The sequence below is a fragment of the Sminthopsis crassicaudata genome, chromosome 1, assembly GCF_048593235.1.
Source record: "Sminthopsis crassicaudata isolate SCR6 chromosome 1, ASM4859323v1, whole genome shotgun sequence".
NCBI classification, from domain to species: Eukaryota; Metazoa; Chordata; class Mammalia; order Dasyuromorphia; family Dasyuridae; genus Sminthopsis; species Sminthopsis crassicaudata.
The window spans coordinates 719,511,194-719,538,404 of NC_133617.1; the positions used below are offsets into that span (position 1 = coordinate 719,511,194).

General features: G+C 32.3%; 1 protein-coding gene across 1 annotated transcript in view; it reads left to right on the forward strand.

Moving 5' to 3' along the window:
- The window catches only part of CNTN3 (contactin 3), a 429,201-nt gene that overhangs the window by 160,448 nt on the left and 241,542 nt on the right, over positions 1 to 27,211 (forward strand). Inside the window, 2 exon segments of the mRNA XM_074284089.1 lie at positions 384 to 510; positions 23,442 to 23,617. Of these exon segments, the coding sequence (XP_074140190.1) occupies positions 384 to 510; positions 23,442 to 23,617 (303 nt within the window).

A 27,211-nucleotide genomic window follows, 5' to 3' on the forward strand; every position in this document is an offset into this window, starting at 1 on the left:
TGTGCCAGGCATGTGCTAAACAGTAGGAATCTTAAAAAAAAAAAAAAAAGACCAAAAAAAATTGTGCTTGCTTAATTCACAATCTAAAGGAGAGAGATAATATGCAAATTACCATTTATTAGTGAGATATTTTACTGTGTAAATTGGAGATAATCCTAGAAGAAAGGCACTGAGGTTAAAAGGTCTGGGAAAGAGTAATTTAAATGTATTAAACCAACTAACTTAACTAGATTTAGAATGCCATTTAAGGTAACTAAATTTCCAAGCACTGCTGCCAGTATTTTTAAAGTTTATTTTACTCAATGTTTTTTATTATCTGTTCATGGATTTGGGATTAAGTGCTAGGCTTTATTTACCTAGTTTGTCCCTGTACCGTTCTACAGGTGATGTTACTTTACAAGGTCCGGTGTTCATTAAAGAGCCGAGCAACAGCATTTTCCCAGTTGATTCCGAGGAGAAAAAAATTACTTTGAATTGTGAAGCCAAAGGCAACCCTTCACCTCATTACAGGTACAGTACTCAGTTTTGAACATCTGCATCAGTAATACACTCATAGTTTAAACTTGAATTGGCTTCTTTGCAGACATCAAAGCATTGCATGTCCATGATCGCCTATGTTTGTTTGTAATGCTGTATCTTGACTTGGGATGTAAATGTGTTTTTTCCAATAAATCTCACTAGAAGCTAAACCAGTATGTAAAATTCAGATGTAAGACAAAGTTCCATTTGAGAGAGTATTCCCTTTACAAAAGGAATTAGGATAACATGATTCTGAATCACTTGATACATTTGCAATATGATCATTTTTTTTTGTTTTGTTTTGTTTTGTTTTGTTTTTAATATGATTCACACTCAGGGTTTCAGAAAATAATCTCTTGTGAACAGGGAAGGATGCTGATATTAATCTTTCCCCATTGAATACCTCTGAGACCTATAACTTGCAAACTAAATATCACAAGGGAGTGGATTTGTGTTTGGCCAAAGGAAATTGGAACAGTGTTTACCAAGCAAAGTTTAGTTATTAATGGAGGAATCTTTGAGGATGCAAAGAGCTCAGAGGAAGTCTGATTGATGTTTGTAGTGTTTTCTTTATCTTCTCTTTTTATAACTTTAATTTTAAAAAATTGTATCTTTGAAGCTTGAAAGTAAAACAGATCTTAGTAATTTGGACTAACTCATCAATAGAGGGATAATTTACAATTTAGATGATTTATGAAGAAAGAATCTATTTTCTTAAATTTCAAATGTCATAACTGGAAAAAATAATAAAAAATACTCTTTGGAGATGAATAAAATTATTTATATTTTGTGTATTTATTATTTTAAAATAAATGACATTGATAATGAACCTTATCATAGTACTATATAATTCCTTTTCATGCATTATTTTATTTCAATAAGTGGGAAGCATTCATTATGCTCTTATATTATGTGCCAGCATTATATTTTATTAAGAATAAAAATAGTTCCTATGCTCACATATTTCTCAATCTAATGAGAGAGACAAAACGTGAAAAGTAATGGTAACCTTGGAAGGGAGTTTTGGAATAGAAAATAACCAAAAAAAGTGAGGGAAATAATAGAGTCATTCTCTAACACATCTTTTCTGGACCTATAATGGCGATGATTTAAGTACAGTGCAAGGCCACTGGATGGGAAAGGGACAGAGTATAGATGAGGTGTCATGATTCCAGGTAATGCAGAGGTTAGGGGATTAGCTCTCTACAGATAGTGGGGTCTTAAATTGTACATATTTATGATTGTTATTCTGCTGCTTATTTTGAACTCTGAAAAACTATAGAATTCTTTGGACAAGGAGGGGTAACTAAAACTAACTCTATATTGATTGCCTTTTATTCATGGCTTCTGTGATACCACTTTAATTATTTTTTTAAAAATATATTTTATTTTTTCAATTTTTATTTACAATTTTAGCATTTTTTTAAATATTGAGTTCCAAATTCTCTCTCTCCTTTCTCTGTTCCCTCATTCAAAAGGGTAGGTGAATTAATTAAATAAAGGTTATGAATATGCAATTATGCATATTGTGAAAGAAAACATAAACCAAAAAAACACAATGTGTGTATACATGCACATGAAGAAAGTAAAAAATAGAACATAATCTTTATTCAGATCACTTTTTCTTTTTTAACCTCTCTGGAAGAGGATAATGTTTTTCATTATAAGTCCTTTAGAATTGTCTTGGATCATTGTATTGCTGAGAATAGCTAATCCATTCACAAATGGTTTTTGTTACAATATTGCTGCTATTGTGTACAATATTTTTCAGGTTCTGCTTGCAAAACTACATATAATGATACTATTTTAAGCAAGTATTGACCCTAGACCTCTAGATATCACTCCCTTGAACTTTGTATTTATGTTATTAGTTGAACCAATTCTTTTTGTTTTGCTTACTGAAAGGTTATCTTATCCTGTTTTTTCTAAATGTCTTCAAGTTTTCAATAAGTGGAGTCTTAATAGAATTTTTCTTGTTATATTAGCCGGACATTCTTTGCCTTTCTTGACTCCTGTGTTATAAACATTCAATACATGTGTATTCACATTCAAATTGATATCAGTCTATTCTGTCTTTAAGTAGAACATCACTTTCATAAAGACAATAAGCAGAATCAACAAGGGAACCACATAAAGGACATATATCTTCAGCCAGACCTGTAACACTTCCTACTAATGCTCAGCATCTCTTTTTCTACTTGTAGTCTTAAAGACTTAGACATGTGCCTTGGTTTATCCAGGCAGTATTTGTTAGAGATGAGAACTGAATCTAGCTGTTCCTTGACTCTAAGAATAGTGCTTTCTCTACTGTTTCAAACCAACTTTCTAGTGTTCATCTTGTTTCAAAGGTAATCTTATGATAAAGGGATAAAACTGAAAATTGAATCCGTTGAAAAATGTAAGATTTCCCTTTGCTTATGTTTTTTAAATGGATTCATTAATTCTATAGTCCTTTATTTTGATTAATCCACTATTTTATCACTGTAGTTAGTCCAGTGATGTTGATTATAATCCAGAGACATTGTTTCATCTATATTGTCAGATCCCTAATCAATAAACAGCATTCTATATTACCTCTAGGATAATATATAAAGTCCTTAGTTTGGCATTTAAAGCTCTTCCTAACTGGACCCTCCCAGACTTTTTTATCTTCTTATCTTTAGCATCCTAGATATTCCTCACATATCATATTGCCTTTCTCCATATCTTTACCCTGGAAATTCCTCAATGTCTAGAATGCTATATCTCTCCATTCTGCAAGCATCTTAGAATTGCTGACTTTCTTTAAAACTCAACTCAAGTAACATCATCATATGATGTCAGTCACTCGCATGACATATGTCCCCCATTTACTAATACCTTCACCTCTAAAGTTACTTTCAATATAGTTTGTATATATTTTATATGTATCTCTTGCTGCTTCTACCATTGTAAATTTCTTGAGGATTGGGACTGTTTTTTCCTATCCTAATCTTAGTACAGTGCCTTATGCTTAATAAATACTTGTGGATTAAGGAGCTGATTACTTATGATTGTGTTTGACTCTATCTTCTCCTATGAATTATTCGCAGAGTGCCCATTCCATATGCTGGGGGCATGAAGGGCTTCTTCAAAATATCTTCATATGGTACAGCTACCATTCAAGCATATTGCGTGTTCATCAGTTTTTTCTCACTCTTAACACAGGACCAGCTCATCTTCATTTTGGGTGATATAACTGAGGATGAAATCATTTATGTTATTTTTGTAACACCAGTAGACATTACTGTGGAGAATAGAGTTGGCTAGTCTGTACTTTGTCCTTTCTGTTTCTTTCTTTCTATCTATCATAAAGGAGCAGAAATAAATACTTCCCAGTCTTTTCCTATATCATCCCTGAGAGATTCTTTAGGTTTTTATATATATATATATATATATATATATATATATATATATATATATATATATATATATATATATATATATATATATATATATATGTTTGTTTGTTTTTTTTTCTCTAGCCTACTCTTCCCTACCCCCTTTTTCTCGGAATATTTAATCAGCCACACCCTTTTACAATAATTAAACATGTTTTTATCTTTCCAGAGGCATAATGGTCTTCAGGTTCATATGTTCTTTTTAAATTTCAATGGAATTTATATCAGAAGTAAAATTAGTAATGCAATCAGAGTAGTTGGGAGCCTGCAGTTAGGGACAAAAACATGTTATTCAAACACAAGTATGGATTTCTGCTCTAATTTAAATTTTTAGCTTTAGCTAAACCCAAGGATGGTTAAGACCTGGCTAGTGGCTATAAACACCTACCTTCCACCCAGATCTTATGGTCCTAATTTGATCATTTTAATAAATATCTCACCAATTGGGTATCCCTTCAAGAATTTTCATGTATAATTCAAGTCCAACTTATTACTCTAAGACCACAACATTACCAAATAGCTCTAAAGAGATATGTTCCTCTCTCTGAACTATAGCTTAGAAGATGCTATTTGGTTCTAAAGCCATTATACTTTGATATGAATATCTGTGTTTTCTTTTATCCTTAAACATTTCAGATTTTGCAAGGCAGCCAAAAGTCCTTAGCCTAGTAATGCTGAAATATCCTTATGATATTTTTATCTTTGTTAATCCAGTTATGCAATAACTTGTGAAATTCCTTTTAAAAATTAACAATATGAGCAAGATAAAGATAATGAAATCTCAGCACTTTCTCAGATCATTTTCTCATTGTTCTGGGAAGTTCTACTAGTGTTATAGTCGATGGGGTTTAGAAGATAGGGGTCAGGAAATTTAAACCTTGAATTGATTTCTCATTTTAAAGTAAAATAAACTTTCCATGCTAGCTCATTAGTAAAGGCATTAAGAAAAATACAACCTTACTAAAGAGTAGGAAATATTTAACCTTCCCATTAATGCTATTTCAAAGTTCAGAGATCTATCAAACTGGGAATTCAATGATAGTTTTCCCTTTTTTAATAATTAAAAAGACTCAAATGCTACAGGGAAATCCTCTTTCCTTTTCTCATTGGAGAACAATGTTCTTTTCACAAGGCATACCTGCTCACAATTCTTTGAGACATGTTCTCTAACTAAGAAATAGACCCTGCTGATTCCTGAGGGTAAATTAAGTATAGAAAACTGTGGGATGTAATCACAACCTTATCTGTTTAGATGACAGTGTTAGTTCTGTCTGAGCTTTTTCTACTTGTCACTTTTTTATGTTGCATTAAGTAACATTCTTTGGCATCTTGTTCCCATTGCTGCCCTATATTTCTGATGTAAATCTCTTTGCCTGTTCTTTTGTATTATCTTTCAGAGCTTACCTAGGAATCATGTCCACATGCAATAGGTGGGGGACAGATGTAAAAGGAGAACATAATTTAAAAAAAAATAAAACTAGTAGAATAACATTAAGACTATGATTGGTGCAGTCACATTTAAAAAAAAATCATTTTCCACTACTTTTATGTATTCCTGGGAGAGTAGGATGAGTAATACCTCAAAAATTGCAGAACCTGAAATTGTAGAACCTAGAACTTAGGATTCTAGAATCCAGAACCAAATTCTACTTCTGACATTTGCTACCTATGATTTTCAGGGGGTCACATTACCTCTTTCTGGACTCTTTCCTTCTATAAAAGTAAAATGGTTGTACCAGATAGCTTAGAAGGGCCCTTTATGTTCTAGACCTTTGAAGCAATGATTCTGCAGGTTATTTTTTTTACACAGAACTATCAGTCATGAGAGTCTTTGAGAAGCTCTCCAATGTGTATTCAATAGCTAATTGGTTTCCAGTTAATGGAAGGGCAAAGTTTAACAGATACATTGAAGTTCTGGTAGGAGTCTCTAGTTTCTTGTCAACTCTGTACTGAGAGAGGTTTAAATCAAAGCATGTCTCTTGATACTGCCCCACTGAATAAAAGAACTCTTAATTGTCCATATTAGGAATCCAAAAGTTCAACAATCCTCATGAGAAATTACTTGTCTTAAGGTTTAATTGAGAATTTTATTCTCTCTTTTGCATTCCCCTACCTGTGCCTCTAAGCCTAAATTTAAAGGTTAATTACTATTCAATCTATTTGTAATTGCCTATGGTGCCAAAAAAAAAAGTTATCCTTAGGGAGTATCTGTACTTTAAAAGATGGCAAAGATTTCTTCTCTTTTCAAACTTGACTATATAGAAAAATATGATTTTATATTTAAACATAGTTAATATAGAAAATATGGCTTCTTAAACTTTTGCACTCACAACTCCTTTTTGCTTGATAATTTTTTATCTGAACCCAGATATATAGATATATAAAATTGGTATACAAATCAACATATACTGATAATAAAACACAATTTTGTGACTCCCACATTTGGAATGAGATCTCAAATGGGGTTCTTAATCACACTTTAAGAAGTTGGGATAAAGAAAGGCTATAAATGATGACATATATTATACAAATATATATATGTTTGTGTGTGTATGTGTGTGTACATGTATATGTATATTTGTACACTTCAGAAAGAAAATCTATTATACATATATATGCATCTATGTATGTATTATACATTTATATGTATTTGTATTTAGGTATGCATAACTGTGCATATGTGAACAAATTACATATGTATTTATAGCTAAAACACATTTAGAGAGGCATTAGTTGCAGTTCTATTTAATTTCCAATTTGTAGTATGTCCATTACATTCTAATTGCATGAGTGCCTCATCTTATGTCAAAGGACCTAGACCTCAATCCTAGTTCAGTAACTCACTAGCTCTGAGACATTGGACAAACCACTTTTCTTTGGCCCTCGGATTTTGTTTCAGAAAAATGAATGTGTTGAACTAAAGAACTCTCAGTTTCTTTGTCACCTGAGTCCTGTGACAATGAACAGAAAACCCAAATTTATAATTTGTATGGATACTGTGTGTGTGTGTGTGTGTGTGTGCACGCAAACATGTTTTAATTCCTAGCGTCATTATAAACTCAGGGATAACTTCATGAGCTGATGGTCTCCCTGCACTTTTATTTATTTCTATATAAGATATATTGATATGTTCCTTTTGCACAGAGGGACATGAGCTAGGCCACATAGTGGAAAGCAGATAGTGGCAATATTTACAACTGAATAAGTAAATTTATAAAATCACTAATAATAATGGATAATTAACAAATAAATTATAATTTAATTTCTTGCCATTCATTAATGCAACACTGTGCTTAGTCTTATCTACAAAAGTATGCTGTACATAGAATCAATTCTCTTCCTCTGTCTTTGTGTAAAATTTCACTCCTCCTAAAATCTATGAGCCCTCGAGCAGCGGTCGGGTATCTGATGTCTATAGCCAGCTTCTTAAATTGTGACCTCACACAGGATTAAATGTGGGGTGGATGTGGAGATCTCTAAACTGTGATTTATTATCAGTTAATGTTGTATGTAGTATATTTATTTTATATACTTAGGGTCTTATAAAAAAATCTCTCAGGCTAAAAGGGGTCATAGTGAAAAAAAGTTAAGAAGCTTTGATCTAGAGAGAGCTGAGCTTCTCTGGAAGCAGTTACTATGTAATCTCATTGCTGTAATCAAGAAAAAAAGTCAGGGATCTGGAAGATGTCAAGTGATATCTTAATTTCTTGTTTTGAAGAATCATGGCTTGTTATGTTAGTCATCAAATTCCATAGTTTGCTTCAAGTGAGTGTGACTGCTTCTGTTGCTTATACATCAAACCTGAACTAACATATGAACACAATGACAATATTCTGTAAGAGGAATGTTTGTAATGAGAATCGAGTTTCTCGAGGGAAAGGTTATGAAATATAATTTGTTAGATTTCCTTTAAAACAGAAATAGGGAACCATGGAGTTTAGTGCTAAAGATGTACACATAGACATATGTGTGTATATAGATTCACATTCATATTTTTCATTTTATATATTTCATGGTGATTAGCTTATTAAAGTACATTAGAAAAATTTGGTGGCTTAAGTGAATTGAACCACTATTTTGTTTTCTTAACTATAATGTAATTCAAGTTTATTTGAAGCCTATTGCCTAACCTTGGCAAACTATTAATGATAAAAATAGAGACCCAATTTTCTTTTCATCTCTTCATTAAAATTAAAGGGCAGCTAAATTGTGCAATAGATAGCATGTCTGGCCTTTGAGTCAGGAAGACTTATCTTCCTGAGTTCAAATATGACTTCAGACATTTATAAACTATGTGATCTCAGGCAAGGTATTTAACTCTTTTTGCCTCAGTTTACTCATCTGCAAAGTGATCTGGGGAAGAAAATGGAAAATCATTTCAGTATTTTTGCCAAGAAAACCCCAAAAGAGATCACAAAGAGCTGGTCACAATTGAAATGTTTAAACTAACAAACAAAAAATTCACTGAAACTAGAACAAACATGGCTTTATTTGTAATGTGTCTTTCCAGGGACAGTCTCATGTTTTTTTTGTTTGTTTGTTTGTTTTCTTTTTTGCTTATTGACTGTTGAACAAAGAACAATTCACCTGTAATGTTATGATAGCCATAATGTTTTGGCCTCTGTTCCTCTTAAAACTAACTGCTTAAAAAATTTATCAATGACTAAGAAAAGGAGTGTATAATAAAAACCATTAGACTAACGCTGTTTCAGTAGCATCACAATTTAACTCATTTATATCTCCAGCAATTATTGTTGAAGCCCAACTAGCTATTTTTGGATAAAGTATTGAATATGCAAATGTAGGCATTCATTCTTTCAAAGACTGTAATTATTCTCATCACTTTAGTAAACATATTAACAAACATACCATTGAACACAAATGCATTTGCTTATTAATTTGAAAACAGCATCTGAAACCACAAATTGCTTCTTTGATTAAATTCTAGATGTTTTAGTCCATGTCCAGATATAGTATTGCATTTTTATTTAACCTGTTTTTTTTTTTTGTAGATATAAATTCTCCTAAATTTGTATGCCTTTTTTTTCTCCTATGCCTATGTTTATCATGGATTAAAGAAATAAAATCCCTTCTTGTCTTCACTCCAGTCTCTTGAGTAATCATATTTTTTCTTTTTAAAAATATAAATTTAATAATAGTAGATTTGTTATAAAAAAAGATTTGCTTACTCTACTTAAAAGCAATCTAGTCCCTAGTGCTTCCCCATAGCCACTGTAGTCTTTCTGTCTTTGTGCACTATCCCATGGTTGTCTCACTTTATATATTCACTGCTTTTAGGATATCTCATCCTGAATATTTAATCAAATAATGCCTTCATTTCATCATCAATCAATCTGAGTTCATTATTTCCCCCCCTAAAATTGTGTTTTTTTCAGACTTCAATTTTACATCTCTCTCACCACCTTTTATATATGTTGATGCACTCAGCCAGTGTGTGCTAGCACACTGTAGGATCAGGGCCACCTTCCTTTAGTTCTATGAAGGCTTCTTTGTATATAAAACATTCTTATGCTAGGATAATGGAGAGGTAAGGGACTTGCCCTCTTTTTCTCCTACCAAGGAACCTTTTGGTTTCCTATATCTATCTATATTGGTCCCAGGAGACCCTGGTCCTAGCAGAGAAGGATCAGGCTTTATTTTTTCTTCAGGCTCTCTGGCTCTTTACACTCTAATCCCAGAGGAATCTTTTAAAGGCTTAGCTTTCGCTCATGGTTGAGTCTGTTGCAATAGTCTAGGTAAGAAGTAATGATGACCTTATGAGGATGGCAGTGTTGCCAGTGGAAAGAAAGGGAGGTGAAAGACATAGTAGATAATGACAGGAATTGGCAACTTATTGGATAAAACTTATGTATAACTAATCCTCTATGGGATCATCTTCAATTGATATACTTAAGATTTAAAAAATTCCTTACCCGTATTTTAGTCATATGCAGTGAATAATATAAATAAAGTATAAGGCAACTATCTATTTTCTATGCACAGAATTCTAAGAAGCACACATTGACAGTCTTACGCAAGCAACAATATGTTATTACCCCTGAAAGAGAAAGAGAGAGAGAGACATAAACAGAGACATATTCTTAAGGGAGAAAGGAAAGGAAGGAGAGCTGAAGTGATTTCTCCTTTAAACAGATTCAGAACTTTGATCTCACTGCCATCAGTGATGAGGGATTTGAAGCCATCCACATTTTATTGTGTCATCTGAAGGAACCAAATCCTTTAGAGGTGAATGTAATTCCCCAAATCCTCTAAGTCTGTGGGATATATTCCAACCACAGTTTGTATATTGTCACTATCATTAGATATTGAACTCTATAAGAACAGCTTTTGAGCTTCTCTGATTGTCCAGTGTTTAGTACAGTGCTTGACACATAGTAGGTTCTTAATAAATTCTAATAGGTGCTTAATAAATTCTAATTGACTGATTCACTAACAGCAGGGAATATCTCCTATTTAAACTTCCTACCTTGTAATTTCCTGGCACTGTGCCCCATAGAGTCAATAGGCACTTAATAAATGGGTTGTTATTTTTTTTTTGTCTTTATATAATTTGTATACTCCAGTGATTTTATTGCATTTTATTGCATTCCCCAAATTTTTCACCTCTTATGAAAATGTGGACTTTTTAGTTGGTGTGTACATAAATATTGTGGTAGATTGCCATTAGAGGTTGCCTAAAGAGTGAATAAAAGACAGAGTGTAATTGCATATTCTATTGTAGTCACTTTAGAAGATGTACTCTCCATGTTAGAGTAGTCATTGCTCCATTTATCCTATCAGGATTATCATAATCCAATTTTTCATATCCAGATCTATTTAAGAAGACCCAAATCTTGATTTTCAAGATTAGTTGAAGTCTAGGGACCAAGACTGATAAATGGTTTTTATCCAAAGATTAATGGGAAATGAAACTAATTAAAAGTGAAAGGTGTAAAATGAAAACTGCATGAAAGCCAATGGTTTTTAATGTTGGGAGTCAGTAATCATCTCTCCCTTCTTAAAACAAATCATTCTTTCTGTAGGCTGAAACTTTGTGTAAGATTGACTGAAGATTAATAAACCTATTCATAAATGGTTATAACATGACCATTATGCTAAGGTACTTTATCTGGTGATATTTAACATCGAAATAAGATGACAAGGTTAAACTCATTTTAACGACACAGAGTAAATGTTGTATGATTGAAACACTAATGCATATGTGCCTCCAGAGTAACTGAGATTTCTTACATTCTTGTATTTTATGTCTTTTAAATAGAATTAAGTAGGAACTTTCCATTTTATCCAGTGTTTTTCAATTTCTGTATTTTAAAATATTTTATTCTAAGGTTTTCCTTAGTGTCCCTTGGCAATGGAAAATGGTAGTAAAATTCTTCACTAAAGAATGAAAATTTTATTCCTTGTGAAGGAATAGTTGCTACTCCTATATTTCAGTGCTAGTGACTAGGAAAGTGCACATACATAAAAACACACACTTTAAGGTTTTGCCATTTTTAAATATATTTATTTAATATTTTCCCCAATTATATATAAAAACAATTTTTTATCATTTGTTTCTTAGGAATTTGAGTTCTACTTTTCCCTGCTTTCTCTCTCCCTTACTGAGAAGGTAAACAATTTAATGTAGAATATAAATGTAGTAATAAAATATCTTCATATAAATCATTGTGAAAGAAAACAGATGAAAAATCAAAAATAATCAAGAAAAAGAAAAAAAAATTTAAAGTATGCTTTAATTTGCATTCAACTTTTATCAGTTCTTTCTCTGGAAGTTGATAAGCACTTTTTCATCATATCTCTTTTGGAATTATCTTAGATCATTATATTGCAGAGAACAGTCAAGTCATTCCTAGTTGATCATTCTTACAATATTGCTATTACTGTGTACAATATCTCCTGGTTCTGCTCACTTCACTTTGCATCAGATTATGTAAGTCTTTTCTTTTTCTGAGAGCATCCTGCTTGGTATTTCTTATCATACAGTAGTATCTTATTAAAAGTATATACCACAATTCTTTCAACCATTTTCCAATCGAGAGGAGTTTCCCTAATTTCCAGTTCTTTACCATCACAAAAAAGCTGCTACAAATATTTTTGTATACATAGATCTTTCTCCTCATAGTTGTTTTATCTTTTTCGAATACAGACATAATAGTGGTACTGCTAGATCAAAGAGTAAATTGTGGTGTCCTAGCCATTTGGGTAGAGTTTGAAATTGCTCTATAAAATGGTTATATCAGCTCATAATTCCACCAGTAGTGCATTAGTGTCTCAATTTTCTCTCATCCTTCTTATTTCTTTTTTGTCATATTAGTTAGTCTGATAGATATGGTGTAGTACTTGAGAATTATTTTAATTTGCATTTCCCAGATCTGTAGTGATTTAGAGCATCTTTTTTACATGACTAGATAACTTTATTTTATTTGAAAACTATCTGCTCAGATCCTCTGACCATTTACCAATTGGAGAATGACTTTTTTTTTAATAAATTTGACCTGATGCTGTATATATTTGGGAAATTAGTCCTTTAACAGAGAAACTTGCTGTACAAATTTACTTTTACAGTTATGATTACAATGTATGTGTTTCTGTCCATTCTATTCCCCTCATATCCTATTTATCCTAATCTCTCTCTTCTTTCATCCTGTGCATCCTCAAAATTATTTTACTCCTGACTCACATCTACTTCAATCCACCCTCACTTCTATGCTAATTTTTTTAATCCATTTCCCCTCTTACTTTCCTCTAAGGTAAGATAGATTCTTATATCCAACTGAATATGTGTGTTATTCCCTTGCTAAGTCAATTTTAATGTCCCACATCTTCTAATCCACTGTAAAAACTCTCTTGAGCCCCTTTTATGTGAGATAATTTACTCTGGGGGAAGCTAGTGGCTCAGTGGGTAGAGCATCAGCCTTGAATTCAGGAGGACCTGTGTTCAAATATGGTCTCAGACACTTAACACTTCCTAGCTGTGTGACTCTGGGCAAGTCACTAGCATCAGAAAAAAAAAAAAAAAAAGATAATATACTCTGTTCTACTTCTTATCCCTTTTCCCTTCTCCTGTGAGCATTCCTTCTTCTTTTTTTTTTCTTTTTTTCTTTTTCTGTTATTAAAGCTTTTTATTTACAAAGCATATGCAAGGGTAATTTTTCCAACATTTACCCTTACAGAACCTTTTGTTCCAAATTTTCCCCTCCTTCCCTCTACCTCCTCCCCTAGCTGGCAGGTAGTTCAATACATGTTAAATATGTTAAAATACATGTTAGTTCCAATATATGCATACATATTTATGTAGTTATCTTATTGCAAAAGAAAAAAGAGATCAAAAATCAAATCAGAGTGAGAATGCTGTGTTGTGGTCCACACTGTTCCCACGGTTCTCTGTCTGGGTATAGATGGCTCTCTTCATCACTGCACAAGTGGAACTGGTTTGAATCATCTCATTGTTGAAGAGAATTGATCATTGTATAGTCTTATTGTTGCCTTGTATAATGATCTCCTGGTTCTGCTCATTTTACTTAGCATCAGCTCCTATAAGTCTCTCCAGGTCTCTCTGAAATCATCCTGCTGGTCATTTCTTATAGAACAATAGTATTCCTTAGCATTCATATACCATAATTTATTCAGTCATTGTCCAATTGATGAGCACCTACTCAGTTTCCAGTTTCTAAACATTCTTTTTCCTTACCCCCTAATTTTATTTTATTATTTTAAATATCAGCCCATCATAGTCAGCTCACAATTGTGTCACACCTATCTTAACTGGCCTCATATGATAAAGTTCTTAGGAATTATGTGTCATCTTTCCATGTAAAATTGTAAAGAATTTAACCCTATTGGATACCTTATGATTTCTATTTTCTATTTACCTTTTAATGCTTTTCTTGAGTTTCATATTTGAAAATCAAAATTTCTATTCAGCTCTGGTCTTTTTTTTTTCCAGAAATGACTGAAAGTATTCTATTTCACTGAATATCCATTTCTTCCCCTGAATAATTATATTCAGTTTTCCCAGATAGGTGACTTACATTGCAATCCTAAGACTTTTGTCCTCTGGAGTATATTCAAAGCCTTCTCTTCCTTTAATATGGAAGCTACTGAATCCTGTGTCATTGTGACTATGGCTATGATATTGGAATTGTTTCTTCCTGGCTACTTGCAGTATCTTACCCTTTACTTAGGAGCTCAGGAATTTTGTTATATTATTCCTAGGAGTTTTCCTTTTGGAATCTCTTTTAGTAGGTAATCAATAAATTTGGTTTCAATTTTACTCCCTGTTTTAGTATGTTAAATAATTGTTCACTGATAATTTCTTGAAAGATAATATCTTGGCTCTTTTTCTGCACTTAGTTTTCAGGTAGTACACTAATTCTTAAATTATTTCTCTTTGATTTGTTTTCTATATCAGCTGTTTTTCCGCTGAGATATTTCATGTTTTCTTTGATTTTTTTTCATTATTTTGATGTTGGATTTCTTTTTATGTCTCATGAATTAATAGCTTCCATTTGCCCAGTTCTAATTTTTAAGGAATTACTTTTTTCAGTGAGCTTTTGTAACTCTTTTTCCGTGTGGCCAAAACTGTTTTTTAAATTCTTATCTTTGATGAGTTTTTGTATGTTTCTTACTATTCGCCCATTTTGTTTGTTAATGTTATTTTCTTCAGTATTTTTTGTGCCTCCTTTACTAACAGATTAACTCTTTTTCATGATTTTTTTTTTTGTGTAACTCACTTCCTTTCCCATTATTTTATCTAACTCTCTCCTTTGATTTTTAAAACTCTTTTTGAGCTCTTTCAAGAATATTTTTTGGCACTGAGATCAATTCACATCTTTTCTTTGAGGGTTTGGATCTAGAAGTTTTGACTAAGTCTTCTGAGCTTATTCTGCTCTTCCCTATCACCAAAGTAACATTTTATGGTTAGGTTCCATTTTCTTTGTTTTCTTTTTTGCTCATTTCTCCTACTCTGTTTCTTGACTTTTAACTTTATGTGAAAGTTGAGCTCTTTTTCTGGAGTGAAAGAAGTACTATTAGAACCAGTTTTGTTGTTGTTGTTGTTGTTGTTTCTTTGTTTTGTTTTTGTTTGTTTTGTTTTGTTTTTTTTTTTAGCTGTTTTAGAACTAGTTCTTGAAGTCTATATATTTTCAGTTCTTCTAAGTTAGTACAATCAAAAGACAAGTATGTTTACTATCCTGGCCTATGCTCTGGTCTATGAGTGACTGCAAGTGCTGTTTTCCACCCTGGAACTGTGACTAGTCCCTGTTCCCCTGCAGCTATAAGTTCTACTGTCCTGGATCTTCTCCCTGGCATTGCATATAGGCAGAGGACAAAGTCCTGAATCTAGTGCCAGTCAAAAGAAACCCTATAATCTCATTCTGAGTGGTTGTCTGACACCCTTACCCCTCTGTGCTTTAAGAGTTCCAGAAATTGCTGCTGCTATTTCAATAATTTCCAAGACCTGCTGCTGGCTTGCCAAGGCTTGAATTACCCTGGACCACATACCACTTTCGTCTTGGTGGAATAGACCTTTCTTACTGACCCTCTAAGTTGTCTTGGGCTTGAAAATTGTTTTGTCCCATCCTTTCTTGCATTTTGCAATTCTTTTTTAAGATTTTTTTTTAAGTTGTTGGAGGGAAATTTGTGAGATCTCATATAATTTTCTACCATTTCTTTGCCTCTTGGCTCTATCCGTAAAAAGATTTGCCTTAAAAGTGACAAGACTTTACTTTTTATTTAATAGAATGTTTTTAAGAACACTGCTCAGATGTAGTATTTGAAGCATCATAGATGGAAGCCAATTTTTTTAAAGGAAAACTAAAAAGTTCCAGTTTGTACATTTTCCAATAGAATAATTTATGATTTATCTTATATTATGGTTTCTTATTTAGTTGTTAGTTTGACTAGATGGCTTCTGACTGAAATTTTATGAGTCACTGATTCTGATATTCATAGAAATAATCAATGCCCAGTTAAATCCAGGAGGAAGTGGAGTTTTGATATGATTTATATCAATTTCATCACAGTATCTAAGATTCCATGAAAATGCAACCTTTTTGATTTTAACACAATTATTCCTCCTCTCTCCATCTGGTTCTATACTGAATAAGATATGGAGAAATACTTTAATCTGTTTGTGTTAGCATTCTTATTTGTAAATGTCATTAAGAAAAAAAAAGAGGTTTTTTTTTTCTAAATTGTGAAACATAGAATATCAAATTGGGCCAAATATTTGAGCAAAATATTGTTCTTAGTCAATATCTTGTTTTTAAACTGACTGTATTACACTGTTTTGATGTACCAGAAATATACATTAAAGAGGAAAAAATGATTGCCTCTTTCCCTAGGAAAATGAGCCTAAAATATTTTAAGTAATGCCCTTGTAGGCTAGAGACAGTTATTGCCTGTGAAGAATAGCCAGAGATGATCTCTTTTAACAAATCTTTTCCATTTGGGTCCTTTACTAAAGACTTTGGGATGAGAGCATTTAGATATTAGCTGTTTACTGAAATAAAGTAGTCTCTCTTATATTTTACACTCTCCTAAATCACTCTGGCTATTAAATAGACAAGAGGAAATGTTTTTCAAATGTTTTTATGGGATGTTTACAATTTTCTGGGTAGTCACTGTACTTTTATTATCAATCAATTTAATACAAAACTGCCATTTTGAAATGAGACCATCAAATATGCTTATTCAAGACATAAACATTCTCAATCAGGAGTCAAAGTCCTGATATAAACATTCTCTTTGCACATAGAATGGAATTCATGTTATAGATCACTTTCAAGTATACTTGAAGTCTTCAAATCAAAGCAGTCAGTCATGAGCAAAATTGAATAGCCCTTTACTCATTACAACTAATACTCTGTTTGAATAGGTAGTTCCTCTACTAACCAAAGAACTCTTTGTAGGATGAAAAAATTAATTCCACCTACTAGTGATTCCACCATTTATAGCCAGAATACAGCACATGGCTAGTACCTCCCACAACATTTTTCTCCTCCATGGGACAGGTACATAATCAAACAAATCAAGCAACCCGGCTGCCAAGTTCCTAACTTACTAGGTCAGATCATCTGTGCTGGAACTTGACAAAAACATGGTTTTCCCCCTCCAGACATTGAATAGTACTGTTTTCTCTTTCCTACAGAACCTCCTTACTCTATCTTCTCCTGATCCTCAATTCTTTTTCCCTACCTCCCTAGAGCTCAAAATAAACTGAAGGGATTCGAAGGTGGGAGGAACAATCTGGTGTTGTTTGTACTAGTTGAAAAGTATAGGAACAGATTTATAGATGTCAAAAGAAAAAAGAGTAACCCCCAGCAGTAAATGCTATTGCCACTTACTTTAGATCCAATCCTCTTGGCTTACTAAGGATCCTTGACATAGAAATGTCCTTAGGAGAATGATGAGGTTTTTTTTTTTTTTTTTTTTTTTTTTTTTGTTGTTGTTGTTTTTAACTGAAAATGACATTATTTTGCTGTTTTCCTACACACACAAATGAGGGGAATGCTACAGTTTTGAGGCATCTCTCTGTTTGATATTTTATATTTTTCTAATATAAAGATCCTGAAACAAAAGTCATTCTTTTTAACATTAGTATCTTTCTGATGATTCTATATGGTGGAAAATCATAGAATTCTATAATCTATTCTAAGGAATCAAAATTGAAAGTCATTCAAGAACAGTAATGAGAAATTGAAATAATATTAATTGATAAGAGACTATAAGTAGGTGACAGCAAGTCATCAGTAATGAACTGTTAGCAAATAGCAAAATAACAACTAAATATCATATATGGGACTATAAAAAGTATTGGCCCCTCCACCAGACCAAGTTACCTATATGAAAGCGTAGGTTTATAGTCTTTATTTGTATACAAATATGAATGTTTATAATACACCACACACCCACACACCCACACACACACACACATACACACACACACACACACACACACACACACACACACACTCTGACAGTTTTAAATAGATAAAAAAATAAGACAACAAAAAGATCATCTTTTAATCCTGGGCAGTCAAACCCTTTCCTATGCTAAATTTTAGTGTCCTAGCTTGTCAAAAGTCCATACTCAGAAGTTCAAAGGAAACTGGAATCTTTTGCAAGAATACCAAACAACTTTGAACACACTCATCATAAATAGATTAGAGAGCCAAATTAAAGGGATTGGTGCAAATAAATGATTGTACGGATTCAGTCATTCAGCTGCTTTTGTCATGTTTCCCATTTTCCAGCTCCTCAAAGAAGAGACCCTAATCTAACAGGTTTGTATCATATAAACTAGGTACAAGCGGAGCAAGAGATGAAAGGATAGTTGATATGGTTTATTGGTTGCCTATGTAATTTCAAGTTACCTAGAGGTAGAACTTATTTGGAAGATTTAAGGAAGAACAAATAAGAATTCCAGTGGACAAAAACAAAAACAAAACAAAACAAAACAAACAAACAAACAAAAAAAAAAACATGAGTGGGTTGCAATCTGCACCTCTAACTAAATTTGTACAATCAAAGGTCTAGGTTCTTAGAAGCATTGAAGTACAAAAAGGAGGAATAGGGAGTAAGTTTCTCCCTCCCTTTGTGTTTCACGTAGTTTATCCTGGTCTTTCCATCTATCTTCTTTGTGTCTCTTTCTGTGTTTATATTTCTCTGTCTTCTGTGTGTCTCTTTGTCTCTTTTTCTCTGTATATGTTTTTATCTGTCTCTGTCTCTTTTGTCTCTATTTTTCTGTTTGTCTCTATCTCTATTTCTGTTTTGTCTCTTTCTTTCTCTCTTTGTTTTTGTGTGTCTCTTTTTCTTTACGTATTTTAATTTTCTTTTCCTCTTAAATTTAGAGTTCCAGATTTTTTCCTACCCTCCAATTCATCCTCCGCCCACCGAGAAGGCAAGCAAAATAATATCAGTTATAAGTGCGAAATCATAGAAAATACTCCCATATTAACCATATCATTAAAAAGCACAAAAAAATTAAATGAGAAAATTATATTCCAATTTGTACTCACTTCATCAGTTCTTATTCTGGGGGTTAATAGCATTTTTTCATCCCAAGACTTTTGGAATTGTCTTGGTTCATTGTGTTGATCAGAATAGCCAAATTTTAAGTTTATTGTTGTTACAACAGTGCTGTAATTGTGCATGATGATTTTCCAGTTCTGATTTTAATTTGCATCTGTTCATTTAGGTCTTGTTATGTCTTTTCTGAAACCTTTCCCCTTGTTATTACTCATATCATATAATATAACTCAGCTTCCCCAATTGATATAACATTTCTTTAGTTTTTAATTCTTGTTCACCACAAAATGTTATTACAAAAATTTTTGTATATATATATATATATATATATATATATATATACTTTATTCTTTTTCTTTCATCTTTTTGGTATATAGACCTACTAGTGTTATTTTTGCCTCAGAAGGTATAAATAGTTTTATTGTGCTTTGAGCATAGAATGATGGGACCAGTACAGAACTCTTCTAACAATATATTCTCATTCATCTCCTCCAGCACTTGTCATTTTTGATAGTCATGAGGTAGTATCTCTGAATTATTTCAATTTTCATTTCTCTGATCAATAGTGATTTCGACCATTTTTTCCATATGACCATTTCATTTCTATTTCATTTCTGTTTTTCTTCTTTCAATCAATTCCAATGAAAGTGAATTTCAAGCACCACCACCTACTATCCCTTTCACTATAGCAGCTCTTTCTTGCAGAGTTGAACATTTCTCCTGTTCTGTCTCTCCTTCTCCCTTCTACTTGTGTACCCTTCTTTCTCATGCTTTCATTATTATGATTTTTATTTTGGTGGAGATAATTGTAACTTAATTGATTAACACTTGCCCTGTGTTGTTTAGATTCCTTCTAACTGCCCCAAGAATTATAAAGTTTTTAGGTATTGCATGAATTATTTTTAATATAGGAATATAAATAGTTCAACTTTACTGAGCCTCTTATGATTACTCTCATGACTACTATTTCATGTTTTTCTTGAGTCATGTGTTTTTGTCAAATTTTCTGTTCTCTTCATTAAGAATGGTTAAGAAATCCTCTGTTTCATTGAATGACCACCTTGCTCCTGAAGGATTATAATTAGTTTTGCTGGATGGGTGATTATTGATTGTAATCCTAGCTCCTTTACTATCTGGAATTTCATATTCCAAGTGTTCTTCTCCTTAATTATGGAAATTGCTACATCGTGTGTGATTCAGACTATATCTTCATAATCTTTGAATTGCTTCCTTTTCATTATGATATGTTTTCTTTACCTAGAGAGCTCTGGAATTCCATAATATTCCTGGGGTCCTTTTGGGCTCCCTTTCAGGAAATAATTGTTGGATCCTTTTAATTTCTATTTAAACTTCTGCTTAAAAGATAGCAAGGTAGTTTCAGTTAATGTCTTTTAAAAATAATGTTTAAAGTTTTTTATCATGACTTTCAGTAATCTAACAAATCTTAAATTACCTCTCTTTGATCCATACTTCACATTTTCTTTTAGTATTTCAGTCTTTTGAATTTGATTGTTTCTTCATATCTCAGAGAGTCATTAATTCCATTTACTAGGTTCTAATTATAAGGAATTTTATTCTTCAGTGATTTTGGGTCAACCTTTTCCATGTGGCCTATTGTGATTTTTAAGTTCTTTCTTTAGTGAACTTTTGCACCTCTTTTACTATTAGGCCAATTCTGTCTTTTAAGGTATTAATTTCTTAGGTGTATTGTATGTGTATGTCTGGACCCTTTTTTTTAACCGAGCTATTCTTTTTGATAATGTTCTTCCATCATTCTTCTTTCTTTCCTCAATTTTCCCTCTATCAATTTTATCTCTTTAACTTTTCTAGAAATCCATTTTTGGACATGGATGCAATTTTCATTTTTCTTTGAGACTTTGTAGGTGTTTTTGCATTGTTTTATTTTGAGTTTATGTCTTCATCTTCTCTGTCACCGTTGTAGGTTTGTTTTTTGTTTTTTTTTTTTAATTTTCAAGTTTTTCCTTTGTCATTTTCCATTTTTAAAGCCTATTTCTTCACTTTTTTTTTGGTTTTGTTTTCTGCTCACCTATGGATATAAAGATACTATCTCTTGCTTTCTTTTTTTTTCCTTTTTTTTTTCTTGTTCTTTCTTTAATTTTTTATGTTGTCTCTTTTTAGAGCTATTTCTAGGGATCTGAAAGTTTTCTATGGTTCCAAGGTGGTGGATCTAAAGAAGAGCTGTTATTACTTCTGATCTTTTCTCTGGACTTTACCCAGAAGGAGCCCTTCTCCCCAGCTAGTTCTTCTCTTGACCCTGGAATTATAACTAGTTCTCCTACTTTGTTGTAATTCTAAGTACTAGTCTTCCTTCTATTCCCTCATGACCAACCATAAGTGCTCCTCTCCACCCTAGAACTTTAACCCATAACTGTGTTTGGGCAATAAAGTTGAAACTCATTGGTAATACCCTGTGCCAGCAGAGGATCTCCTTTAGTCACTTTTTGACTAATTGTTTAAACCTCTTACTGTTTGGGGGCTGAAATCCCCCAAAGCTTCTGCTATCACTGTCTCAGTTGCCTCCAAAGCTCACTGTTGGGAATGTTGCCCTGTTCTCTGGGTTGGTTTCCACCCTGGTGCCCAGACCTCTCTTGTTGAAGTCCCACATTGTCTCATGCTAGAAAAAAGTCTCATATTTCTTGGTTTTGCCACTCCAAAATTTGATCTAAGGAGTTATTTTAAAGTTGTTTGAAGAGGAATATTGGAAGAATTTGGCTGGGTTGCTGCCATGTTGGCTCTGTCCTTGAGCCCATTTTTTTTAATGCCCCCCCAATTATTTTGGTTTTCAAAGATAAGAATTTCTTTCTTCTTTTTTCTTCATTTTGGAAACCCAAGCTTTTAAATACAAATGACTTCCACTCTTACAGAGCAGTCAAAATAAAACTGAGAAATATTTTTTAAACTGGATGCCTTTCAAGTTAATGACTTGAAACATTCCAGTCTCATAATATTGTTTAAAATTTGCATTAATTATTTTCCTCCTAATAGTTTTAAATTAATATAAATTTCATTAGACGTATTGGATTTTCAGAATATATAAATACCTACATTTGTACAATTCCCAAAAAGCTTTTTGAAAATCAATTTTGGAAAATTCAAATCATATTTTAAATTCTGTAGCTTACATAATGATTTTTACAACATTTATGGTTTGTCCTTTTGTTAGAATTCTTATGATAACAATAATATAGATAATCTTTATTTGAAAGTTTGCAAAAAAAAATCTTTTAAAATATTATTATTCTCAACAACCCCAAGAGATAAATGTTATTATTATCCCCATTGTACAAATGAGGAAACTGAGGTTGAGGAGTTAAGTGATTTGCCTAGGATCGCGTAGCTAATTAGTGTTAAATTTGAACTCAGATCTCCCTGACAACAAGGCCAGCTTGCTATGTACAATATCACACAAATTCTTTGGGATTCCCTTCAGGATTCCCTCATTCCAAACCCATCAATCTATCCCATATCATTTATCATTTCAGTACAGTAAAAGATTACTTTGTTGTTTTTTTTTTTTTAAACCTTGTGAGTGTTAACTTGTGTAGGAAGGATTTTTTTTTGGTTCTATTTTGTTTTGTTTTGCAGAGTAGTTAGGGAAAGAATTGAATTTTCCAAACTGCATTCAAGCAACTTTATAAAATCCTCAAATTGTAGAGCAGCTATTGGTATACATCAGTATGGAGAATTGACTCCTCTCCAAATTCCTTGTATCCTTAACATTACAAGACTATTCCTTCTAAGTCCCCTTCTTCTCCTCCAATAAAATAGGAAATCAACAACATATGGTTTGCTCCCCAGAGAAGTTAGTCACTTGAAGAAGTTCACTAATTCTCTCAGTCATTTCTCTTGGTATTATCAGATTATTATTTTCAAAATAGATCCTAGTGGTTTAAAATAGTTGATACCAAGGTATCCTTAACAAAAATGGAAGTTGATTGTTGAAATTTTATTTGATTAATTGAATATGTTCAGCCAATCTGGATAGGTTAATTTTAAGAGAGAGAGAGAAGAAAAACCTAAAAATCCTAAAATTATTTTCTTCCATCAATGGCAGAATATTAGACATGAATCTCTAGATTGCTATCTTCAAATTCCCCTTTACCTTTTGCCTCTTAACATATATCCTAAATATTTAATAGAGCTTCAGGGTAAAATGCCAATGTTTGGAGAAAATCTATGTGGGAAAAAAAATGTCATTTCACACTGACCCCTGGCATTTTGGGTATAATTTGGAACATGTTCTGATTAAATACTTGGGTATCCATGGTCTTGCCTCCCATAAAAATGAAGGCTGTATGCAGGATTTTCCAATTCTTAAATATATAATATGTTTAAAGTTGGCTTGACAATGAAAATTTATTTTACCTGATTTAAATATAAAAGTAATGAGCAGAAAGGAAAAAGTTAAAAAATATTAAATTTATTTTACAGATGGCAGCTCAATGGAAGTGACATTGACCTAAGTATGGAATATCGTTATAAACTCATTGGAGGAAATCTTGTGGTGATTAATCCGAACAGAAATCGAGACACTGGTATTTACCAATGTTTTGCAACAAATTCTCTTGGAACAGTTGTCAGTAAAGAAGCAAAACTCCAGTTTGCCTGTAAGTTGAAGCTCATAATTTATTATGAGTAAAGTAATATAATGTATATAGCAGTTTTCCATTTCTTGAGAAAATCATATGAGGTATTAAACAGGTGTCCACTTATTCCTAAATTGATAAGAAAAGAATATTGAGAATGACCCTGGAATATATCATAAAACATCATAAAAAATATTGAGTGGCCCAGAATATATCATAAAATAAAGGTCTCATAAAATATAATAAGGATAAAATTTGCTCTACTTTTTTTTTCATTGATTTATTTGGAAATAGTGAACAACTAAGTTCAATGCAACAAGTGTTATTAAGCAGCTATTATGTGTCAGAAAATGTTTTGGACACCAGGCATACAAAAACCCAAATAAGACAGTTGCCCTTCCTTCAAGAATCTTACACTTTATTGAAATTTAAAGGAATTCAAAGAAATTAAAAAGTACTAAGCATTCTCCTAGATGCATTTGAAGACAGGGCAGTGTTTGTGATCAAGTCAAGGGAATAAAACCATAGGGAAGAAATTATTAGAGAACAATAAATATATGTATACGTATATATATACATACATACATATATATATGTATATAAAAATAAAAGTGATAAAATAAGTTTAGTATAATTAAGGGTAGGAAGGAAAAGGATAAAATGGGAGATAAAGTAGAAATGAGGTTTATTATCCTGGTACTTACAAAGTATTTTAGTTACTTATAAGAAATGATTCCCCAGTTGTCTTAATATGATCTTAAAATCCTTCTCTTTAGCATAATAGGATTTTTTTTTTGACCTCACAGGTTTTACATAGCTATGGGACAGGGTTGTTCAGAAAAGGAAAATGTTTTGGAACAAAAGATAATGAGTTCTATTTTTTTTTTTAAATATTTGATTGAAATGCCTATGGAAATCTAGTTTGAAATATCCAGTAGTGAGTTGGAGATAGTGGAGATTAGGAGAGATACTAGGGCTAGGATGTACAAATTTGGGAGTCATATGCCAGGGATGATAACTAAATGCATGAGAGATGAGATGACCAGACAGACAGTATAGAAAGAAAAGAAAAGAAAAGCAATCCAGAAGAGAGTCTTAGAATAAACCTACAATTAGTGAACATATGGCATAAGATCCAGCAAAAAAAACTGAGAAAAAGCACTTATATAGAGGTAGGAGGATATACTATAGTTAAGTGTGTGAAAACTCAGAGAGGAGCTATATTTCCAGTTGAAAAGTACATAATATCAAATGCTGCAGAAGAGTAAAGAAATAAAGTTTCAATTCATTTCAGTATTTATTTTAGCATTTATCATCATTATCATCATTATTACTGTATTAAATATGTACATCATGATGGGGCAATTTAGAATACCAGGCCTGAAGCTGGGAAGATTCATCATCCATAATTCAAATCTAGCCTTAGACACTTACTAGCTGTGCAACATTGGGCAAGAACCTATTTGCCTCAGTTTCCTCATCCATAAAGTGAACTGGAGAAGGAATTGACAAAACATTTTTTGGTTTTGCTAAGAAAAACCTCAAATGGGTTCAGGAAGAGACTGACATGACTGAAAATGACTGAAAACAAGTTTATGCTAGGTATTGTGCTAAGTGTTGGAAATATAAATAAGAAAGATAAAATTTCTGTCCTCAAGGATCTTACAATTTTTTGGAGGGAAAAATTTTATAAAAAGAAGCTGAAAATCAAGGATAGGGAAAATGGGGGCATGCTGTTCTGTGGAGTGAAAGAGAAACAGAACTATTGAAGAAGAAGAATGGAGATGACAATTGGATAAGATTAGTAGATTTAGCAACTAAGAGATCATTGTAACTTTGCAGAGAGTACATTCAATTGTATGATGAAGTAGAAAGCCAGATTGCAAAAGAAAGTAATGAGACAGAGAACAAAGTAAGTGTAATTAGTTTTATTTGCAGCAATTTAACTAAGAAATAAAGATATAGTATGATATCCAGCAAGGATAGTAGCATCTTTTGAGGTTCATTTATTCACTTATTCATTTATTTATGAATGGAGAAGTCTTAACAGAGAAAGAATCAGTAGAGGGGAGAAGTTGAAGACTGGGGCATGGGGTAAAAATCATTGTACTTGTCTTGCAAATGTAAATCTCAGAAGAGACACAAAAATCTTACTCAATAAAAACATTAAATGTTTGTTTGCTTTTACTTTTATCAGCAGTCTATTTAATTGCTAGTTAGTTATGTTTGCCCAAACCAATCCATCAGTATGATATAGAAGAAAGAAAAATGACTCTAGTGTCATTGGACCTCTTTTCAGATACTCCAAATGGTACTTACCACCAGGATGGCCTTGGCCAAATGTCACCCTCCCTAGGATTCTGTATCCTCAACTTTAAGATGAGAGGGCTTTCTAGTTCCAAATCTATAATTCTATGACCAAATTACAGGAGACGCTTGTATATGGCCATTGAAAAATACCATAGTAATACATTATATTCTTTTAAAAAATTGTTACTATGAAGTAAAAGTGGGTATGTAATAAGTATTTATTTGTATACGATGTTGGAATTCTCATTAAGTTGTACAGCAAACCATTTTCTATTATTTCAATATTTTTCTTCATTATTTATGTCTTTAAAAGTCAATTAGCTTTCCTCAGTAGTGGATAAACGTTGACTTTATAGCTTTGGAAAATTATGTTTATAGCTTTCTTAGTCTAATACATTGTACTCAGTAGTAGTAGGAAGATTAAATAGAATTAGTTGGAAAGAGTTGAACTTTAAACAAATGTTAAAATACCTAGGAGTCCAAGTCCTATATTAACTGGGTATTTCTGCAAAAGAAAAATTACCAAGGCCTAATTAGCCAAATTGTTGTAGTATAATCAGTGAGAACCTCTCTCAATGAACAGCTCAAGACAGCGTGATTTCTCATAACTTAGTAGTAAATTTCATCTTTGAACATAAGTGACTTTGATGAAGTTCAAAGCTGTTCTGCTCTGATGATCTAAAAACATATTTTACTTTAAAAACTTGATACATCTTTAAATCACTTTCCCATTCATGCTTCATGAAGAACAAAGCTTTCATCAAGTATTCATACTTTTTGTTTAAATCAGAAAGAAAATTTGGTTTTGATAAATCCAAAGAAATATGATGATATGCTGCTATTGAAACCATGACTATGCCTGAGCACTTTCTCAGACTGTTGGTTTTATGCTTTAACATAAGAACATTCTAGATATATGGTGATGTGTCTTGTGCTACTGAAAAAAAAATGGTTTGGTTAATGAGATCATTGAGGTTTGTTTTAATAGAGAAATGCTACAGGAGTAATTTCCTACCATAGAAATATAACTTTCTGTCATCACGTATCTGGAGTTGGAATGATTTTCTAATTACTTACCACATGCCCACACAAGATAGATTTGCTGATTTATAAAATGTTTCAAGTGATTTGTAAACTTTCGAGAATAATACAAAAAAATAGTTGTTTTTATCCTCCATATCTTTTATTTAATTGAGTTCAGATAGAAAGACTGAGACAAGTCACTATCTTATCATCACACTTTTATGCTTAATGTTCCATGGATTATTGCATAGGTGAATGCAATGATTGCTTTGCATAATTGAA